We start from the raw sequence: 16,962 nt of genomic DNA, 5'->3' as shown, positions 1-16,962 counted from the left end.
TTGGGGTTCTACAATACTCATGAAAAGTTTGTCAGTCAAACTAAGTGTGATTGGTTATTTGGCTTAATTCTGTTAATTTAGGTAAATTTTTCCTCCAGTTGAAGTTATTTGTCCTGAAACACATTTTTTTATGTTAACTTCTCTTTCTTGGCAGTTTGAGTGAATTGATACTAGATGCTAATTTTTTAGAATTAATCTTGTACATATTGATAGTGTATACACTATAAGGTATGGATGCACGCTATACATGCAAGGATTGAAGTTGAAATTCAAACCAAAATTAGGTAGCATGCATCATACCCTACCCTCTAGTGTATTATGCATTGTCAATATATATAAGATTAATCTAGTTACTTAATGTAGATTGTGCCGTCAAATTAGTCTCAATTATATGTAACTAAGCAAATTTAGTTCAATGGCTATGGCATTTATTTGCTAACTAGACCAAGCGGTATGTTGTAGAAGTCTAGGGACTGATGGTCACAAATAGTATAGTAAACTACCAGTTGTTAACATCCTAATTATACTTTGAGGCTGCAAAGAAGAATCAACCTATCTTTTACCTAATTGGTTGGGTGTATTTGAGGCCTCACATTACCAGATTCCACAGAGATTGAAGGTGGCTGCTAAATTTGCAGCCTGAAAGATTATTGATTAGACTTTTAATTTCTTACCAATGATGAGTCTTGAACTGATACTTGAATGATTTCCTCCCTCATTCCTCCCTATCCTAAAGGGACTTGCATACGCAGAACCCACATTTGCTCTTCCAGTCTTCAATAAGCTGCTCGTCCTTAAAGTATCTGGAGAATATTTCAATGACAACATTAACGTAGCCCTAATGGGCTTAGCAAAGATGGCGACAACAAGGTAAATGAAGAAACAACAAAATTTTGGAAGCTTTATGTGCATTTTTCCATTTAGTTATGTAGTGTTTGAAAACTGCTATTTTTATACAAATTGGAATTCCTTTTTTTTTTTTCCTTCTTTTTGTTACAGTTTAGGAGATCGGCTGGCAACAATCAAGCAACTGAATCCTTGCCCACACATGCTTTACCATGTTTGAGACAAGTGATATTTGGAAGATTTAGCTGGGATGATCTAGCATTAGTGAAATGTCTGCTGAAAAGTGCATTGGTTCTTCAAGAGTTGGCAGTTGTTACAAAGCATTTGGGAGATGCAAAGTCTGAGATTGAAAATCAGCTGTCCATGTTGATGTTTCACAAAGTTTCCAGTAATTTATCTATCAAGCTTGTTTCAAAATATTGATAAATTGTGCAAAGGTCGCAATTGGATGTTTATTCAAAAGAGAGCACAATTTCAAGTCATTTTATAAAAAGTGTTTGTACAAATTCTTATTGAAATGAAAATCCCAATTAGCATCAAAATGTATACTCATAAAAATTAGCGCAAGTTCTCCTTGTAGTAAAGGATTTCATCTTCCACCCTTTTTATGAATCGAATCTAAGCTAATATGCCTAATTTACAAAATACTTGCAACCCTTTATGTCAGTCCATAAACTTCAACCATAAATAATTGCAGGGATTTATGCTGGAGAGCCAAAAACACTCACAAGGAGTAGTCCCTAAAAATTAAGAATCTAGTAGACGCCTAATCTAGATTAAGTGCTCTCTGGTAGACCAATTGAGTCTAAATTATTAAATATAACTTCAACCATGAGGCACACGGAAGATCTCTAGTAATTGAGATTCTAATAAGAAGTTTAATTGTAACATGTTGGTGATAAATGATGATAACCAGACACGAACATATTTGGTTGGTAGCTGATGTTATTTTGAAACTTTCCAAAACGGATTGCGGTTATAAAATGGCATCATCTTGATTCTGTCTCGTTGGAAACAAGGTGCCTGTTGTCGATTATTGCACCTTCAAGGTTCTTGCTTCACGTACGTTGGTTTCCAAGAAATTGTAATACAATCAAGATGCTGATGAGTAAGAAGGCAAATTATGCTGCTCGATTCTGAACTTATTTAGGTTTCCACGGCTGCAGAGAAGGTGGCATTGATGTCATGGCATGCGCTTTGCTGCCTACAACCAGCATACTGGTTACTTCAACGAAAAAGCAAGGCAGCCTTTCCCGGGTGTGCTCGAGCAAAGATTTCTTTGCTAGAAGAAGATTAAAAAGATCATATTCCAGCAATCACCTCTGTTACTCGGTCAATCCTCGATCATTCTTATTTGATCTGTTAACTGGCAAAAATCTCCATGGAAGAGAACATGGTGGAAAGAGACCAAGGCAGTGAGATCAACGTTAAAGACGAGCTGAAGAGTGCAAACTGGGTTGAAAGCATAACCAAACTTGTGCGCCAGTGGAAACAGAAGCAACTAAAGAATGATGAATATGGCAAACAAGACAATGATGATGGTGATGAAGATGGAGCTGGGGACTTATGTAAAGCAGAATACGATGATGATGCAGCTGATGGCAGTGCGAAGAAAAAAGCTGGATACTTCTTGAGGCTGTTGAGTCCTGTGCCCTGGTCAGACACCAAGCTTTTCTCTAAGTTGGCTTTCCTGTGCAACATGGCTTGTGTGATCCCAGAGATTAAAGTACGTTTATCAAATACTTGATACACTTCCTACTACGATGAGAACTCTCCTTGACGGAACCAAGAAACATAGTTTATGTGGGATGCACCAACAAAATCCCTGTATCGTCTGAACAAAGGAGGAGAATGATTCACCTGTATACTCTCCATTTTGGTCCACTATTCCAAGGTTATACATTCACCACGTTCACTTCAAGAGCTACATCCTGGACATTATTTCAGATCAATTGACGACGTGAACCAAATTGTGAGCAGGCTGAGGATGTAAGGAGATACTATGGCTTAAAATTTGTAACTTCTTCTCTAGCAAAGAAGGCAAATGCATCAGCTGTGAAAACCAAACTTGATCAGAATTCCAGTCTTGTACCTCTGGCGGCATCATCAATCTGCAGAATCAGGTACCCAGAAAAAGGAGAATTCTAGGCATAAGCGCTTACATCACTCATCAGTTGCATATGAGCTTGTTGCTTCTGCTGCATCTAATGTCCAAGCTCTTGTCAAAGACTATCAATTGGTTCTGGATCCCAGCTGCAGATCAATAATGCAGTTCTACATGCCAAAGGAAAACACCAAAGAAGATGTAGTGGGAACTCCACGAGTACACAAATCAGATACAGCTGCATATCTAGCATCATCAGCAGCGATTGCAGCAGATGCAAAGCAAAATCGTGAGGCAGCAATGGATCTTGAATCACATCATTCCTCAGCTTCTGAAGGGTTTGTTTGTGATGACTCAGAGATATATACACGCTGCTTTGTTATCCATGTAACAATTCAAGCAATCCGATATTACATCGTCACAGTCCCAAGATAGATATGTTGTCAAGAAACTACAATATCATACTGACCAATTAGTTATCTGTGTCAAGAGGAAGCTCAATAGCTTCAACTGCTCAGTTAGAGAGGATTCTGCATATCTTTACACACTTCTTGTGAACCGCAGAGTTCAGACTCCTTTTCGTCATGGCAGGCAAATCTCTTCTTTGAACACTATGTTTGTGTTATATATCCTAAACCTATACAGATGTTATCTGGGAAGAAGTGTGACTATTTTCCATCAAGGGTATTGAAACTTCTCAGTCTAACTTCCTGTTACAGGGAACAGATGTGTTGGTTCACAGGGGAATCTATGACGAGTCAATGGGGTTGTATGAGCAACTCATGCCAGAAATTATCCAGCATCTAGAAAGAATTGGTAATCAAACCAAGCTTCAACTTACAGGCCATTCTCTTGGAGGTAGCCTTTCCCTTCTAGTCAGTCTCATGCCACTAACAAGGAAAGTTGTTAAACCCTCTGCTCTTCTACCAGTTGTCACTTTTGGATACCAAAAGGTCCTTGACCAACTCGGCTTGGACGAAAATAATGTTCATTGTGTGGTGATGCATAAAGACATTATTCCAAGAGCATTCTCTTGCAACTATCCAAAGCATGTGGTACAAGTCCTTGAGTGCTTCAATACTACCTTTTGTTCAAATCCTCTTCTAAATAAAAATGTATCCCTCTCATAATCAAGAAAGGAGACTGTTAACACTTCTTATTCCTAAAGAAACCAGTTAAAGGAAGTACTACATTTAGACGTAAATAAAAATTTCACTACCAGATTTAAAAAGCAAAGGATTAAATTATGTAGAAGTAATGTAGTACAAATATGACTAACAGGCCCAATGTCTTCAATCCTGACTTTTTTATTCCATCCCCCTGTACTGACAATATTTTTCTTCCTTGGGGCGCAGAAGCAGTTGTACTCTTCCATGGGTAAAATATTTATCCTCCAACAAGATGAGATATCATCCCCTGCGCATCCTTCCTTCCCCTCAGGCAGTGCTCTATATGAATTGGAAAACGCCCATGGTGCCACTACAGCAGGTGCTCATATCCGGTGGAAACCCTTAGTGACCCTACAGCATATGGTTCTGAAGGTTCGATTTTTAGGGACCAGGATCTAGCAACTATCTGAAGGCAGTGAATAAGGTTGTTAGACAACACACAACGCAAAATATAAGGAAAGCAAAAGAGAAAATCAACCTATTGTGGCCCCTCTTAACTTCAGAATCTCCCCATGCATGAAGCGATGACTGACTTTTTGGAAGAGATATTAGCACTAAAGGATATAATGACTGGTATCTAAGTGTTTTGACGACCTGATGTTGTAAACAGATGTTCACAAGAGCTTGAATTGGAACTCATAATTGTGCATATTACGAATTATCTTGTATACGCTCAAAGTTAGTATCACTAACACCCTTTATCCCATGTTAATACCAGTTAAAGAGATGTTACTTCATAGTACACCTGCACCAAGAGTTTATACCCCCGTGGCTTTCCTCATTAGTGACCAAAGCTACAAAGAAAGTGCAAAAAATCAAGATTTTTGAACTTACATAGATGTATAAGGTTTTCTTAAAAGATCAAGGGAGCCAAAATTACCATATCCCTTGCAAATTATGTGATTTTCTTGTCAACCAAGCTAAAGATGCATAAAATCCCATCCCAATTCAAGAAATGCTATCACAAAACTCAATTATCCAACCAAAGAGAGTATTTCACATGAAAAATGCATAATTAACCATGATACAACTAGAACAGAACTAAATTCAATCCTTGCAAACTCAAACTACAAAAGAAAGATATAAAAAGGAAGCACAAGACTGAAGTTAAACAATCAAGAAACCAAACTGAGCATCAGAAGCAAAAATCTTTTCTTTTCCAGCAAATGCTAAAAAGCACCTTCAACGACAAAAATTTTATTTAAGGATAGCATCTTGTGAGAGAATAATGCAATCCCTTTACAAGTAAAAGCCAAAACATGAAACATTTTATTTTACTGGGAAGTACGTGACTGCTAGTGTAATATGAATTAAGAGAAAAAAAAGAAAAAGCCAAAATAGGGATTACAATATGGACAGGGGCTCTAATATGTTGTATGCGTAACAAAAGAGGAAGAGCGCTGATGCTCTGTGGGTGCTATGTATGTAACATCTTTGGTTTATGAGAAGTTGAGAGCCAATTATTGGGTTTTTTCAGTGAAGTTGCGAGAGAGAGAGAGAGAGAGATTGGAAGGTCAGAAATGCAGAGTCTTAACTTGTAAGTGGCTCAAAGGAAGGCCTTTATCTACTAATAGCAATATTAGTGTCAGGCAATGAAATTCAATTCAATCGAGGGACACAAGACTCCACTGACTGTCCAACCAACGAGAGTAGAAATATGAAGGGCCTGATGCTACTTCCCTTGCCCACTCCTTGCCCCTTCCACTTTTGTAGTTGACATTATTCTTTTGTAAAGAATCTTATATCTGTTCCCAATGCAAGGTTTCATGCGTGTTGGTATTTGCCTAGATTTTTGTTTCCCCCTTTTTCAGTACTCAGATGGAAAGGTGGGTCTTAGGTACCTATACACTCCTTAGCAGAGAAAATTGTGCCTATGTAACAATACTGTTAATGTGTCTATATCTTCTACAGCCAACCTTCGGATGCTATCCACCCTGTACTAACAAAAATTCTTTTTTTCGGTGTAAAAACTGCTATACTAGCCCAAGGTGAATGGTCATCGTCTTACAAATGATTAGCATCACCTGTGGATCACAAATGAAAACGCACACAACCAAGCTGAATGGTGATCGTCTTGCAAAAGCATCAGCATCACATGCACATTCAAGTCAATGGTATTCGTCTTATAATATATACACATTACTCAGCATAAATGCTGTAGAGTTTTGTAAAATGCCCTTACCATAAAAGATGTGTAAATTGGCCAAAGTTGTACTATCTGATCAAAAAAGAACTTACACTAGAACAGAAAATAATCATAGCATATATAGGATTAGATCATGATGCACAAGGCAAATGGCTCAGACACATCATTTCCCTTCAGCTGACATTCTCTTGCGTATCTCAAATGCTGTGTTGAATATCCCCATGGTTGGCTGGTTGCACACGAAGCACTTCTTGTTTCTTGCATGATGCTGTCAGCCATAAGGATTGTAATCAATAACATATTCAAAGTTAATCAAAGTAACTCTTCACATATTGTATTCATGAAAAGAAAAAGCAGGGATGCAAAGTCTTTATACTATGGTGGCCAAATGTAACACATATCTCAGCTAACTCTCAAGCCAAAGGGAAGATACTGCAGAATGACAAGAAGTTGGAAGAACAAAATTAAAAGGCGGATTTTCACATATGAAGAAATTATGAATACATTTAAGCTCCAAAGCATGATAAGTAACACAAATGCTAACAATAATGATATGTAAAATATTTTCCAATAAATGAGAATTTTGCTTCATACTCAACATTTTCATATATCAAATAGAAGGGAGAAGGGGGCGAGAAAATAGAAGAATTACAATGACAACTTGGAACTTAATCTCTTTTCCCAATTTGAAGTAAATAAATTTTCTCCCATCAACACTACTGATGTCATCCTATTTTAAATGAAGAAAGATATCTCCATCTGATTGATGATAAACATTAAGCCCAAAAATGAAACTGCCATAACAACCATGATCTTAATAAGAGTTTCAAAGTTCTCCCACAATCTTAAAACACGTCTAAACACTTTCCAAGCCAAAAGTTGGGGATATTAGAAAAAGAAAATCAAACAAGACAATCATTTGTAAGCTCCAAGTTGATTTGAACTTTAAGGCAACATAATCATTTAAAATTGTGTCAAACCAGGCATATAAGTTCTGTGCAAAAAATTCAAGTAATCTGGCCCAGATGAAAGAAATAGATTAATAACCAGTATTACCTTTAATGCACAATGCTCGCAGAAGTAGTGCTTGCACTTGGTCACCACAGGATCCACAAAAGGTTGCCTACAAATGAAACAAGCAAAGGGCAAGGCATCATCTTCATCTTCATCACTCTTCTCAGCAGTATCCTCATCCGCATTATCAATTCCCAAAGCCAAATTCCTTTTCCTGATCTTCTCTGCTTCATCCCACTCCTTCTCTAGTTGCCATCCTGATTTATAATCACCGCGGTCATGCATAAACTTGCATGCATCCCCATATCCACAATAACCTGTCTCTTTATAATCCTTGCAGATATCTGGCTGATAGTCAAACCTTGCTGATACTCTAATGTGGGCAGATGCTCGAAGAGGTCCATGTGAACCACCAGCTTTCTCACCAGAGACAGTATGCTCTCTTCGAAACCCAGCTTTGTAATCTGTGTATCCATGCATTCCTTTATATACTTTTTCATCACTAGTACCTTTTCCTTGCAATGCCTCCTCTGCTTGCTTGAGAACTCTCTCCCTGATTGCCCGAGCATCTCTTGAGAACTCGGTCTCAGTTTCTAATGTTGCTGTTGCTCTACTATCATTATGAACCTGAATCTCCTTAGAAGATTCAAAATGAAAAAATGGGGTTTTTGAGTCTGCATTAGTTTCTGCCTCGATAGAACGCTTGGAGGATCCAGTAGAGAAGTGCAATTTGTTGTCAGCTGCTGCTGGCTTCTTCTTATTAAAAATCACGGAGCTTTCATCCTTTGAATCTTCATCAGCATTATCTTCGTCAACAGCAGGGCGTTTTCTAATATTTTTACCTTTGGATGGCTTTTTAAAGAAATTACAAACTGCAAACACATAAAAAATAACTCAGTTTAATGTCATGGCAGAGAAACCAATAGTAGAACCATCCAAGAAAGCAAAAACAATTTCTTTTAAATGATAAAAAGAAAAGGACATGAGGAAAAAATTAGAAACAAAAAAGAGGCAGCATTACTGCTAATACCTGGATGACCACCGATCAGTATTGTAGGTAAAAATCGTTTCAATAGACCAAATCATAACTAAATAACAAGCCATCAGCATTTGGCTTTCAGATAGAACTTCTTTGTTGGACAACAAGGTTAAAAGGATGAACTGGTAAAGGGGAAAGGGAAGGGGAATGTGAGAGTTAAGAACTGGTTTGAACAACGACTTATTTACTCCTACTTTTAGAATTCATTATTCTCATTTTTCAAAAAGTATTTAAAGAAAAGAGAAAAAGAAGAAAATGAGAATCCCACAACAATCACAAAGCTGCAAAAAATGCATTTTTAGCCTACAACTCTAATCAGCAGTAACTTTCTTTGAAGCTCAACACCCTATATACTGAACATCTTCTACTATCTTTATGTTACTCCCTATAATCCAAACACTAGAAATTAGGGACATGAGAGAAAGAAAGTAAAGTATAAGAAATACAAATTCCCAACATTAAAATAGAAACAGAAAACAGAACTACTAGTTACAATTTAGATGGGCAAAAGAAAAGAAAAAAGGAAAGGAAAACCGAACCTTCTTGTTTTTGTTGTGGAGCTTCGCCAGAGTCTGCCATTTTACACTTGACCCAAACAGTGTGAGCTGGATAGCCCAGAACACGGATACCAAATCCCGCGCTGATTCAGGCCTAGAATAAAAGAACATAGCATTGTGAAATAAAAAACTAATCTTTAATATTATGAAAAAATAACATATATGATTGAAGGACTTCAACCTCTAGTTGCACATTCAGGTGACAACAAAGAAGTCAGCAATATACACTCTGAACCATAATCTGTGTTTCATGACAAAGTTGATTGATTCCACAAACTTACAATCTACTATGGGAAATCATGAGATGTTCACTTTCTCTTTTAGCTATCTTCCTTTATAGTCAAAGATAAAATCAACAAGAATAACAAAATAACAAACTTACTAACAACGCTTAACTCATTCAACTGATTTCACCAATCAGCACAAAAGCTCTTCACATCTGGCTTAATCTACCATCAGAAAATCAAGACAAAATCTGCCAGTAGCCCACTTATGCCCCTAACTAGAAGTGCTAAAAGACACTAACCTAAACACAAATGAAAAGTTCTTCTTCTCATATATTTCGCACCTCTTAATCAGACACACAAAGCCCTTCATCCCATATTGGGAAGATGCGGTTAACACTATTTATTGCCTGATAATACTACAGGATGTGGGCTATTGATACATAGTCATTAATACTGACACAATGATTCGGGGTATAAACGAGCCAAATCAAGCAAAACACTCTAGATTCAAGCTTGTTTGTCTATTTTAACAAACTTGAAATTGTAATTGGGTTCAAACTTAGCTTGTTTAAAAATCAAGCAAAACTTGAAAATCTTTTATAGAGCCGAGCTCAAGTGGCTTGAACACTTTTTATCAAGAAATTAGAACAATATTAAGCAATACCAAGACAACAAGGCTTAAATCCAAAATTTCTCTCCTATGAACAGCAGTTTCTCATCTAAACTGAAGCCAGAATCAGAAGCACTTACCGTTACTGTTGAATATGCCTGGTGTGCTAAAAAGCTTGTTTGTCTATTTTAACAAACTTGAAATTGTAATTGGGTTCAAACGTAGCTTGTTTAAAAATCAAGCCAAACTTGAAAATCTTTTATAGAGCCGAGCTCAAGTGGCTTGAACACTTTTTATCAAGAAATTAGAACAATATTAAGCAATACCAAAACACCAAGGTTTAAATCCAAAATTTCTCTCCTAAGAACAGCAGTTTCTCATCTAAACTGAAGCCAGGATCAGAAGCACTTACCGTTTTTGTTGAATATGCCTGGTGTGCTAAAAAGTTAGAGGGATGGGCCTTGTCTCCTCCTCCGCAGCCGCAGCCGCCGCCGCCGTCGACACCCACCAAAATCAGAGCTTGTATCTCCTCAGCCAATTTGCAAGAAAACCCAGAAAACTACTGCCTTGAACCTCTCTAAATTGCAGTTTTTTTTTTATTTGGGTTTTTCGAGCGGAGTCAGCGAAGAAAGGTGCTGAACGTTGAGGAGGAGAAATTTGGCGAAGAAAGAGGAGGAGAAGCAGGGATCAATTTTGGAGAAATGCCGCGAAATAGCCCTTGGGGGTTTTGAGATTTCGATTTTAGACCACAGTAAAATTAAGAATTACATGGAGGTTTCTAAAATATGATTTAGTTCACAAAAAAGTATGAAGATGTCGGTTGAGCCCTTAAAAGTTTAGCAAAGTGGTTAATTAAGGTAGGATCGGATTCAGATTAAAACCAGACCAGGGTAACTAATACATTGTCATGTGTGGAGACTTCGAATTTAATAAGTTAATTTGGACGAGCGATTATTTAAAGTTTTTTTTATTAATATTTTTTTTGTAATATGATGAATGTAAGATGATTAGAAAAATAAAAAGATTCTTCATGAAAAAAATGATGGAATTTCACAATTTTGCATCCTAAACTTTTACATTTAAATCAATTTCATCCTTTATAATTTTTTTTAACCAATTTAGGGTCTGTTTGTTTCGAATGAAAAGGTTTTCCGGAAAACATTTTCCATATTTTCTTTTGTTTGGTTGTCAATTATTTTGGAAAAATAATTTTCGACAGAAAATAAATTACACCCAGAGGAGGAAAATAACCTCCTCATCTGTCTTTGTGAAGTTATTTTCCTTTCTAAAGAGCAGTCTTCTTTTTCGCAGCGACATCTCCTCGTCTCCGGCAAATAAAAGCGTCCAGCGATACCATCGATAAAAGCCTCCGGCGACATCTCATCAGCAAACAAATCCCTTCTTCGCAGGCGACATCTCCAACTCCGACAAAGACCCAATTTCGGAGGTGATTTTCTAGAAAAATGACTTCGTTGGAAAATATTTTCCCTAAGAAAATATTTTCAGTCCAATCAAACAGACCCTTAGTTCTCGAACTATTTTTTTTAGTTTTAACAGGGGACTTTTGGGACGACGCCATCACATTTTACATATTTCACACTATTGAACAAGGGTAAATTTGTCACGTCAAATCACAATTTTATTCATTATATAAAAAAACGGACGATAATTACACCAAAAACAACCACAAGGCCCACAACCAGGCTCCCCATCGCTACCAATCTCCCAAGCCCCTTTGAACAATCCCTCCCAACAAGTCCGCCCGATTCTCCAAAGCATCTGTAGTAAAAACCCAATATACTTAAAATATAGATGATCCATAACAATCAATCCAGAAGTCCAAACAGCCAAAACCCAAGTAAGATATTTCTCTTGGGTTAAGTTTCCAAGTAATTCTACTAATATAGTTATCATGATAGTAAAGATTGCAGAATGTTCTTAATTTGTCTTATAGTTAACATCTTAATTAATTGTTTTCTTTCATGGAATCACTATATAAATGGTGCATAAATAACATTTGCAGCTCATGAGATTCAATGGATTAGTGCATGTCTGTGATTGTTATTGTACAAGTGAAGTGGGAATATATTGATCAAATGAGTTGGTGGCATTTGAATTTGATCAAGTGAACTGGGGATATATTAATATGTTGATTAGATTTTGACCATCCATTTGAAGAATTTTAGGGTGGATTCTCTCTAATGTTTGAATAATTTTAAGGCAGTTCGTGGCATTTAGTAGTCAACTTGGCCATCAGCATTAACGACAGAAACACAACATGGTGGAAAAGAAGAAGCTCATCATTCCAACCTGGTCACCCCACCTTTTGCCCACTAGCTCCGGCGACAGCATCCACCCGCACGTCCCCATGGAGGCCCTACCATGGTGGTTGCCAGAAACCTCAAGGCCGCATAGGTCTTATATGATGGTAGATATCACGGTGGTGAGGAGGGCAGAGAGGGACATGAGTAGGCAATACAGGATGAGACAAATATACCCCTAATTGGTCACGATAGAGATGTAAAAATTGGTGGCGCAGCCGCGCCCACAAATTCGACGTTGAAAAAGGAAAAATAGTTCGAGAATTAAATTAATTTAAAAAATTATGAAGGATGAAATTGATTTAAGTGCAAAAGTTTAGAGACCAAAATGACGAATTTTTCAAAAAAATGAATCTGATGCAAGGAAATAATTTGTTTACGAATAATGACCGATCCAAACACACCGGGTAATTAGATCTATCTTCCCTGAGGTATAGCTAAACTATGAATCAAACCCTAAGGTGTGACCATATTTACATCTACCTCCCTTGTCACTGACACTGCCTAAAATCGATGGATGGAATAAATGAAATGACGAATTTATCCTTTATTTAGAAGACTTAAATAAAAGCCAAAAGAATTAGAAAAAGTTGCAAAAGTATATTTTGAGTCCCTACAAAAAAGACTGAACTAATTTAAAGAAAAACATAAGCATGAAAATTGCACCCAAAAAAATCACAGTTTCAAGTTTCCAACCCCTAACATAATAAGGAAAAAAAAAAAAAAGAAGCAAGTAAAAAAGAATTATGGAAATTGCACAAAAATATAAAAAAGAAAAGTTAAGTACCATAAAAATGGTAATGGACAAAGAGATGTAAGGAATAGAAATCTGCCCAGAAACTTTAGAAAAGGAGAAATCGTGAAATGGTTAAGGCTTTTAGGAGAATAGAACCAGGCAAGAAAAAAGAAAACAGGCAAGATAAATAATAATTAAGAACAATATTCCATTTCAGTAGTATTCCAGAAATCGTTTTCTCCATTTTTGCGTCTACATCACATCGTCTTTTCTTCTTCAAGTTCTTCTTTAACTTTGCCGCCTCCATCCTCTCCTTTCATAAACTCACAAAGCAATAGACCCATTGAATTGAAGCAGGAAGGCATTCAAGATTTAATAGCTAGTGGAATCATTTTTTGCATGTTTGTTTGGTCTTTGAAGGATGAAGAAGATGAGTTGAAAGAATTAGGCTTGCGGGTAGTAAGGGACATCCAGTTCTACTTTTATCAAACGTCAAGCAGTCAACATTTGTGGACTACCAGCTTGGGTCTCTTCGCTATGTTTTTGTGTATATGGAGGGTTGTTTTCTTATTTTTCCAAACCTCAGGGTTCAATTTATAATTTGGCCATACGTCAAGGGAGGTAAATATAATTAACCCTAAATAATATTTGTGCTTTTCCATACTTTAATACAAGTCCAATTCTTGATTGGATTTGCGTTAAATCCCTCTTAAATATAATATTTGTGCTTTTCCATACTCTAATACAAGTCCATTTCTTGATTGGATTTGCACTTAATTTGTCCATTCGTGATTTGAATGCACCGACTTCACCGTCAACTTTAACGGTGGTTTTTTTTTTTTTTTGTTATTTCATGGTTGCATATGTAGGACCTTTTTATATAACAGGAAGCTTAGAAGTATCTTTCCTCCAGTATAATTTGGAGTTTTCCCTCTTTGCTTTTGTCGCTACTTGGTTTGGGGTTGTAAGAGTTTTTTTTTTTTTTTTTTTTTCCTGAGATTTGCATTCTTCTCTATAATTCTCAAGTGTTGCTCTAAATTCACCCGTATAGGCATAATATGTTTGTCGTTAACTAATTTTCTTAAATTTCATTATTATTTTTGCGAGTTCTCAAAAAACTTTTTTTTTGACACCTTACAAATCAAAGAATGACACAGACTCTTGCTTTGCCACCTTGGTACTCCAAATTTTTCCTCTGTTCCTAGAGACTAGACCAGAATCATGACAAAACATAGCATTCCCATTTCCTATTAGGGATAATTTCAGAAAACTCTCTCAAAATTTCAAATAATTGGACTTAAATACCATCTAATATCGAAAATTACACTGCCCTCCTCTTAAATGACATTTTTTTATAACTATTTCAACCCTTGTCAAAGCTTCCTTAAAAATTGAGAAAAAATACGTGTGTTTGGATAGTGGGTTATTTCCCAAAATATATTTGCTTACATCACCATTACAATTTCCAATACAGCTTTTTAATTGGGAAGATAAAAAGCTGTATTGGAAATTGTAATTGTGATGTAAGCAAATATATTTGGGGAAATAACCCACTATCCAAACACACTCAGTCTGACACGTAGTTTTCTACCAAATTTGCCCTCATTGTGTGTAGGAGAAAACATGTACCACTTTTTTTTTAATGAAATTAACAAAACAAAAAGAGAAAAAATATTGGCCCTTTAGTGATACATATAGAAAAATCAACTTTTGACTGTTAAAACCAAGAAGAGTTGTTGCTTTATCAATTGCAGTAACTCTATCCTGGCAGCATATAAACTAGAGGGAAGTGTGAAAAACATGCATTCCATTTTCAAAGTAAACTTTTTTTTTTTTGTGAAGTGAGTTGCGACCTTCATCAAGTATTAGAGGTACATAATGACTAGCATAACCGTCGAAGAACAAGTATGTTTTCATCAAATTAACACAATAACTCAATTCATGGAGGAACATCATTAAGGATCTAACATAGAATTTGTAGTTGCGGATGCAACGCAACAATTAGAATTTCAGAAACGTGAAAAAAATCCAAATAGATTATATTTCTGTTGTGCCATATGCGACTATTTCAAGTAGTATAATGGCAATGAAGAAGAATAAGTGAACAATAGAAAACGACAATTAGTTTGATTTCTCATGATGAAAGATCATCAATTGAGGATGCACTGGTTGCTTGAATTCTCTCTTATCAAACCTAGTTTGGTTTTTCTTGCAATAATGGTATTATTTAACATCTTGACTCCTCACCACCCACTAATAAGTAGGAAAAAAAATTATATTTGATGCATTTTTATTTTCTCATTTTTTTTTCAATAGTAGAAAATGCACAACTTTTTGACGGAAATTTGATTATTTGGAATCTATTGATGGTGACATTTGGCCATATCTATAAGAAATCTTGGGGGAGGTTTTTGAAATTATCCCTTTCTATTAAAATGGATTTTCGAAATCTTTCTGCAAATCATTACGAATTGACAATCTCGTTGACACATTGAAATGTAATCTTCTGATGTCTGGCTGGTTGATTTGAATGTCTCACGATAACCATTTAGGAGACTACCTTATGTTTATTACTCCTTCCTTTTTTTATAACTGACGTTTAAGAAATTTGCTCTAATGTACTTTTATCTGTCGTTTTATTATCTCCATACAGTATTAATTATTTTTTCACAATTTTACCTTTTTATCTCTCTTTTCTAATATAGGGTTCTTAATTACTACTCCTAATAATTATTGCTTCTCTCTTTGGATAATTAATGAGGGTACAAAAGAAAAATAGTATACAGATTTAAACAATAAAAAAATTTTTTTTAATTGATGTTCAGAACCCTAAACGTCAGTTATAAAAAAAAAGGGAGGGAATATTCTAAAATTGCATGGTTGTCTGGAATCTGCACGTCCAGTATCCCACGTTGCATTTTAGTCTGTGCTGTGGCTTCAGGGTGTCATAAGAGCCAGCTTTGTTTAAATTTTAGCCTACTATCAAAAATATCATTGGAATTTGTGTTTTTTTTTAATTGATTTTTGAAAGATGGAATGACTCAACCGCAAAGATGTCATAGTGTACAGTGCTTTCTTGAGATTTGTTTTGTGAGACAAATGCTGCGTGATTTGATGCTTTTCTTCTTGTAAATTTGTCACTAGAAGTTCAGTGTGCCAAAATTTATTAATAAAAAAAAAGGCCTCTAAAGGTGAAAACTGAAAATTAAGATCTTGAACGATGATATTGGTTCAGCTAGATTATCCTTTTCAATAATCCTATCCAGGGAGACTTAATCTCTATTTTGTTGTGAAACTTCAAATGGGCCTTGACTAGAAAGTTATTTGACCATGAAGTTTGGAGCCACTTCTGGATTTCAGGAGGAAGTCAATGGTTCTCTGGTCGGCACCATTGGAGTCTGTCTGGTGCTAAGATATATATATATATATATATATATTTAAGGTTGATGCATAACAAGGACCCCGGATTCTCGCATTCTTCATTTGTATTGATGAGATTTTTTTTCCTTCACTCCAAATTTTAAAACTTAAATACCTCATTTTCTATGAATATAGATGTCAATTCCATAATCAATTACCGGTGTGATTTTAATCATCTATTATTTGGACTATCACAAATAAATCAAGTAAATTTATACTTCTAACATGAAATAAAAGTAGTAAAAATAATAACAAAGATATCAATAGAGCTATTGATTTATTAACTACTCTTGTAAGTAAAAATTACAGATTAAATGAGTTTATTTACCTTGACTAGTTATAGTGTAATTTCTAAATACACATGATATATGCTTTCATAAGTATACCACTCATTTATATAACCACTCCACACCTACTAACCTGACATGAAAATAGTTATAAATTCATTAAATTATATGGAACAAACTACTAAAGCCACAAAGGTACAACCATACTTTAATGATTTAACTCTCTAAGTTTAACAATTCCATGTACGAGTACTAAATCATAATGGTTATTGGTGAAACAATACTTTTAGATAATCATAGGTAATGAGACCAAGTAATCATGATTGTAGAACAAAAGTGTTAAATAACTTGCTCAAGAAATAAGTTTAAATGACCATGAAAATCTCATTTAACAATCATAGAAGTTTATCCACTCCCTAGGTATACAGACGAGCAAAACATATAAGTTAAGAAAACGAGAACCAAACTTGTATTATAACAAAGCAT

At 35.6% G+C, this 16,962-nt stretch overlaps 2 protein-coding genes across 4 annotated transcripts; one reads left to right on the top strand and one right to left on the bottom strand.

Annotated features, from left to right (window-relative positions):
- The first annotated feature begins 2,227 nt into the window (after positions 1-2,227).
- Positions 2,228-4,518, top strand: LOC113689378 (phospholipase A1 PLIP1, chloroplastic-like). The gene is made up of 5 exons (XM_072050046.1): positions 2,228-2,572; positions 2,827-2,969; positions 3,100-3,337; positions 3,670-4,005; positions 4,306-4,518. The coding sequence occupies exons 1-5, from the start codon at positions 2,228-2,230 to the stop codon at positions 4,516-4,518; spliced, it is 1,275 nt and encodes a 424-aa protein (XP_071906147.1).
- On the bottom strand, positions 4,174-10,425 carry LOC113691024 (zinc finger CCCH domain-containing protein 1-like). 3 transcript variants are annotated; one of them, XR_011815100.1, is made up of 5 exons: positions 10,125-10,265; positions 8,858-8,969; positions 7,322-8,151; positions 6,358-6,533; positions 4,174-4,525 (listed from the first exon to the last, which is right to left on the bottom strand). XR_011815100.1 is itself a non-coding variant. In XM_027209192.2 (4 exons), exons 2-4 carry the CDS (start codon positions 8,895-8,897, stop codon positions 6,429-6,431), a joined length of 975 nt encoding a protein of 324 aa, XP_027064993.1. In that variant the 5' UTR covers positions 8,898-8,969; positions 10,125-10,425; the 3' UTR covers positions 6,222-6,428. The 3 variants fall into 3 exon arrangements, 1 of the variants encoding a protein (XP_027064993.1); XR_011815101.1 differs by having other exon boundaries at positions 4,408-4,521; XM_027209192.2 differs by lacking the exon at positions 4,174-4,525 and having other exon boundaries at positions 6,222-6,533; positions 10,125-10,425.
- Positions 10,426-16,962: the final 6,537 nt, after the last annotated feature.

The sequence above is a fragment of the Coffea arabica genome, chromosome 5c, assembly GCF_036785885.1.
Source record: "Coffea arabica cultivar ET-39 chromosome 5c, Coffea Arabica ET-39 HiFi, whole genome shotgun sequence".
Classification (NCBI taxonomy): Eukaryota; Viridiplantae; Streptophyta; class Magnoliopsida; order Gentianales; family Rubiaceae; genus Coffea; species Coffea arabica.
Note: the sequence above shows the minus strand (reverse complement) of the source record. Positions and strands in the feature narration are given on the sequence as shown.

Bases quoted from the DNA above. Each gene is read 5' to 3' on its own strand.
- LOC113689378 (XM_072050046.1), top strand. From the start codon at position 2,228: ATGGAAGAGAACATGGTGGAAAGAGACCAAGGCAGTGAGATCAACGTT. The intron at 2,970-3,099 runs GTACCCAGAAAA...TCTGGATCCCAG, and splicing joins TCATCAATCTGCAGAATCAG to CTGCAGATCAATAATGCAGT. The intron at 3,338-3,669 runs GTAACAATTCAA...TTCCTGTTACAG, and splicing joins CACGCTGCTTTGTTATCCAT to GGAACAGATGTGTTGGTTCA.
- LOC113691024 (XM_027209192.2), bottom strand. From the start codon at position 8,897: ATGGCAGACTCTGGCGAAGCTCCACAACAAAAACAAGAAG. The intron at 8,152-8,857 runs GTTCGGTTTTCC...ATGTGTTTGCAG, and splicing joins TCCACAACAAAAACAAGAAG to TTTGTAATTTCTTTAAAAAG. The intron at 6,534-7,321 runs GTAATACTGGTT...TATGGCTGACAG, and splicing joins GCGAGCATTGTGCATTAAAG to CATCATGCAAGAAACAAGAA.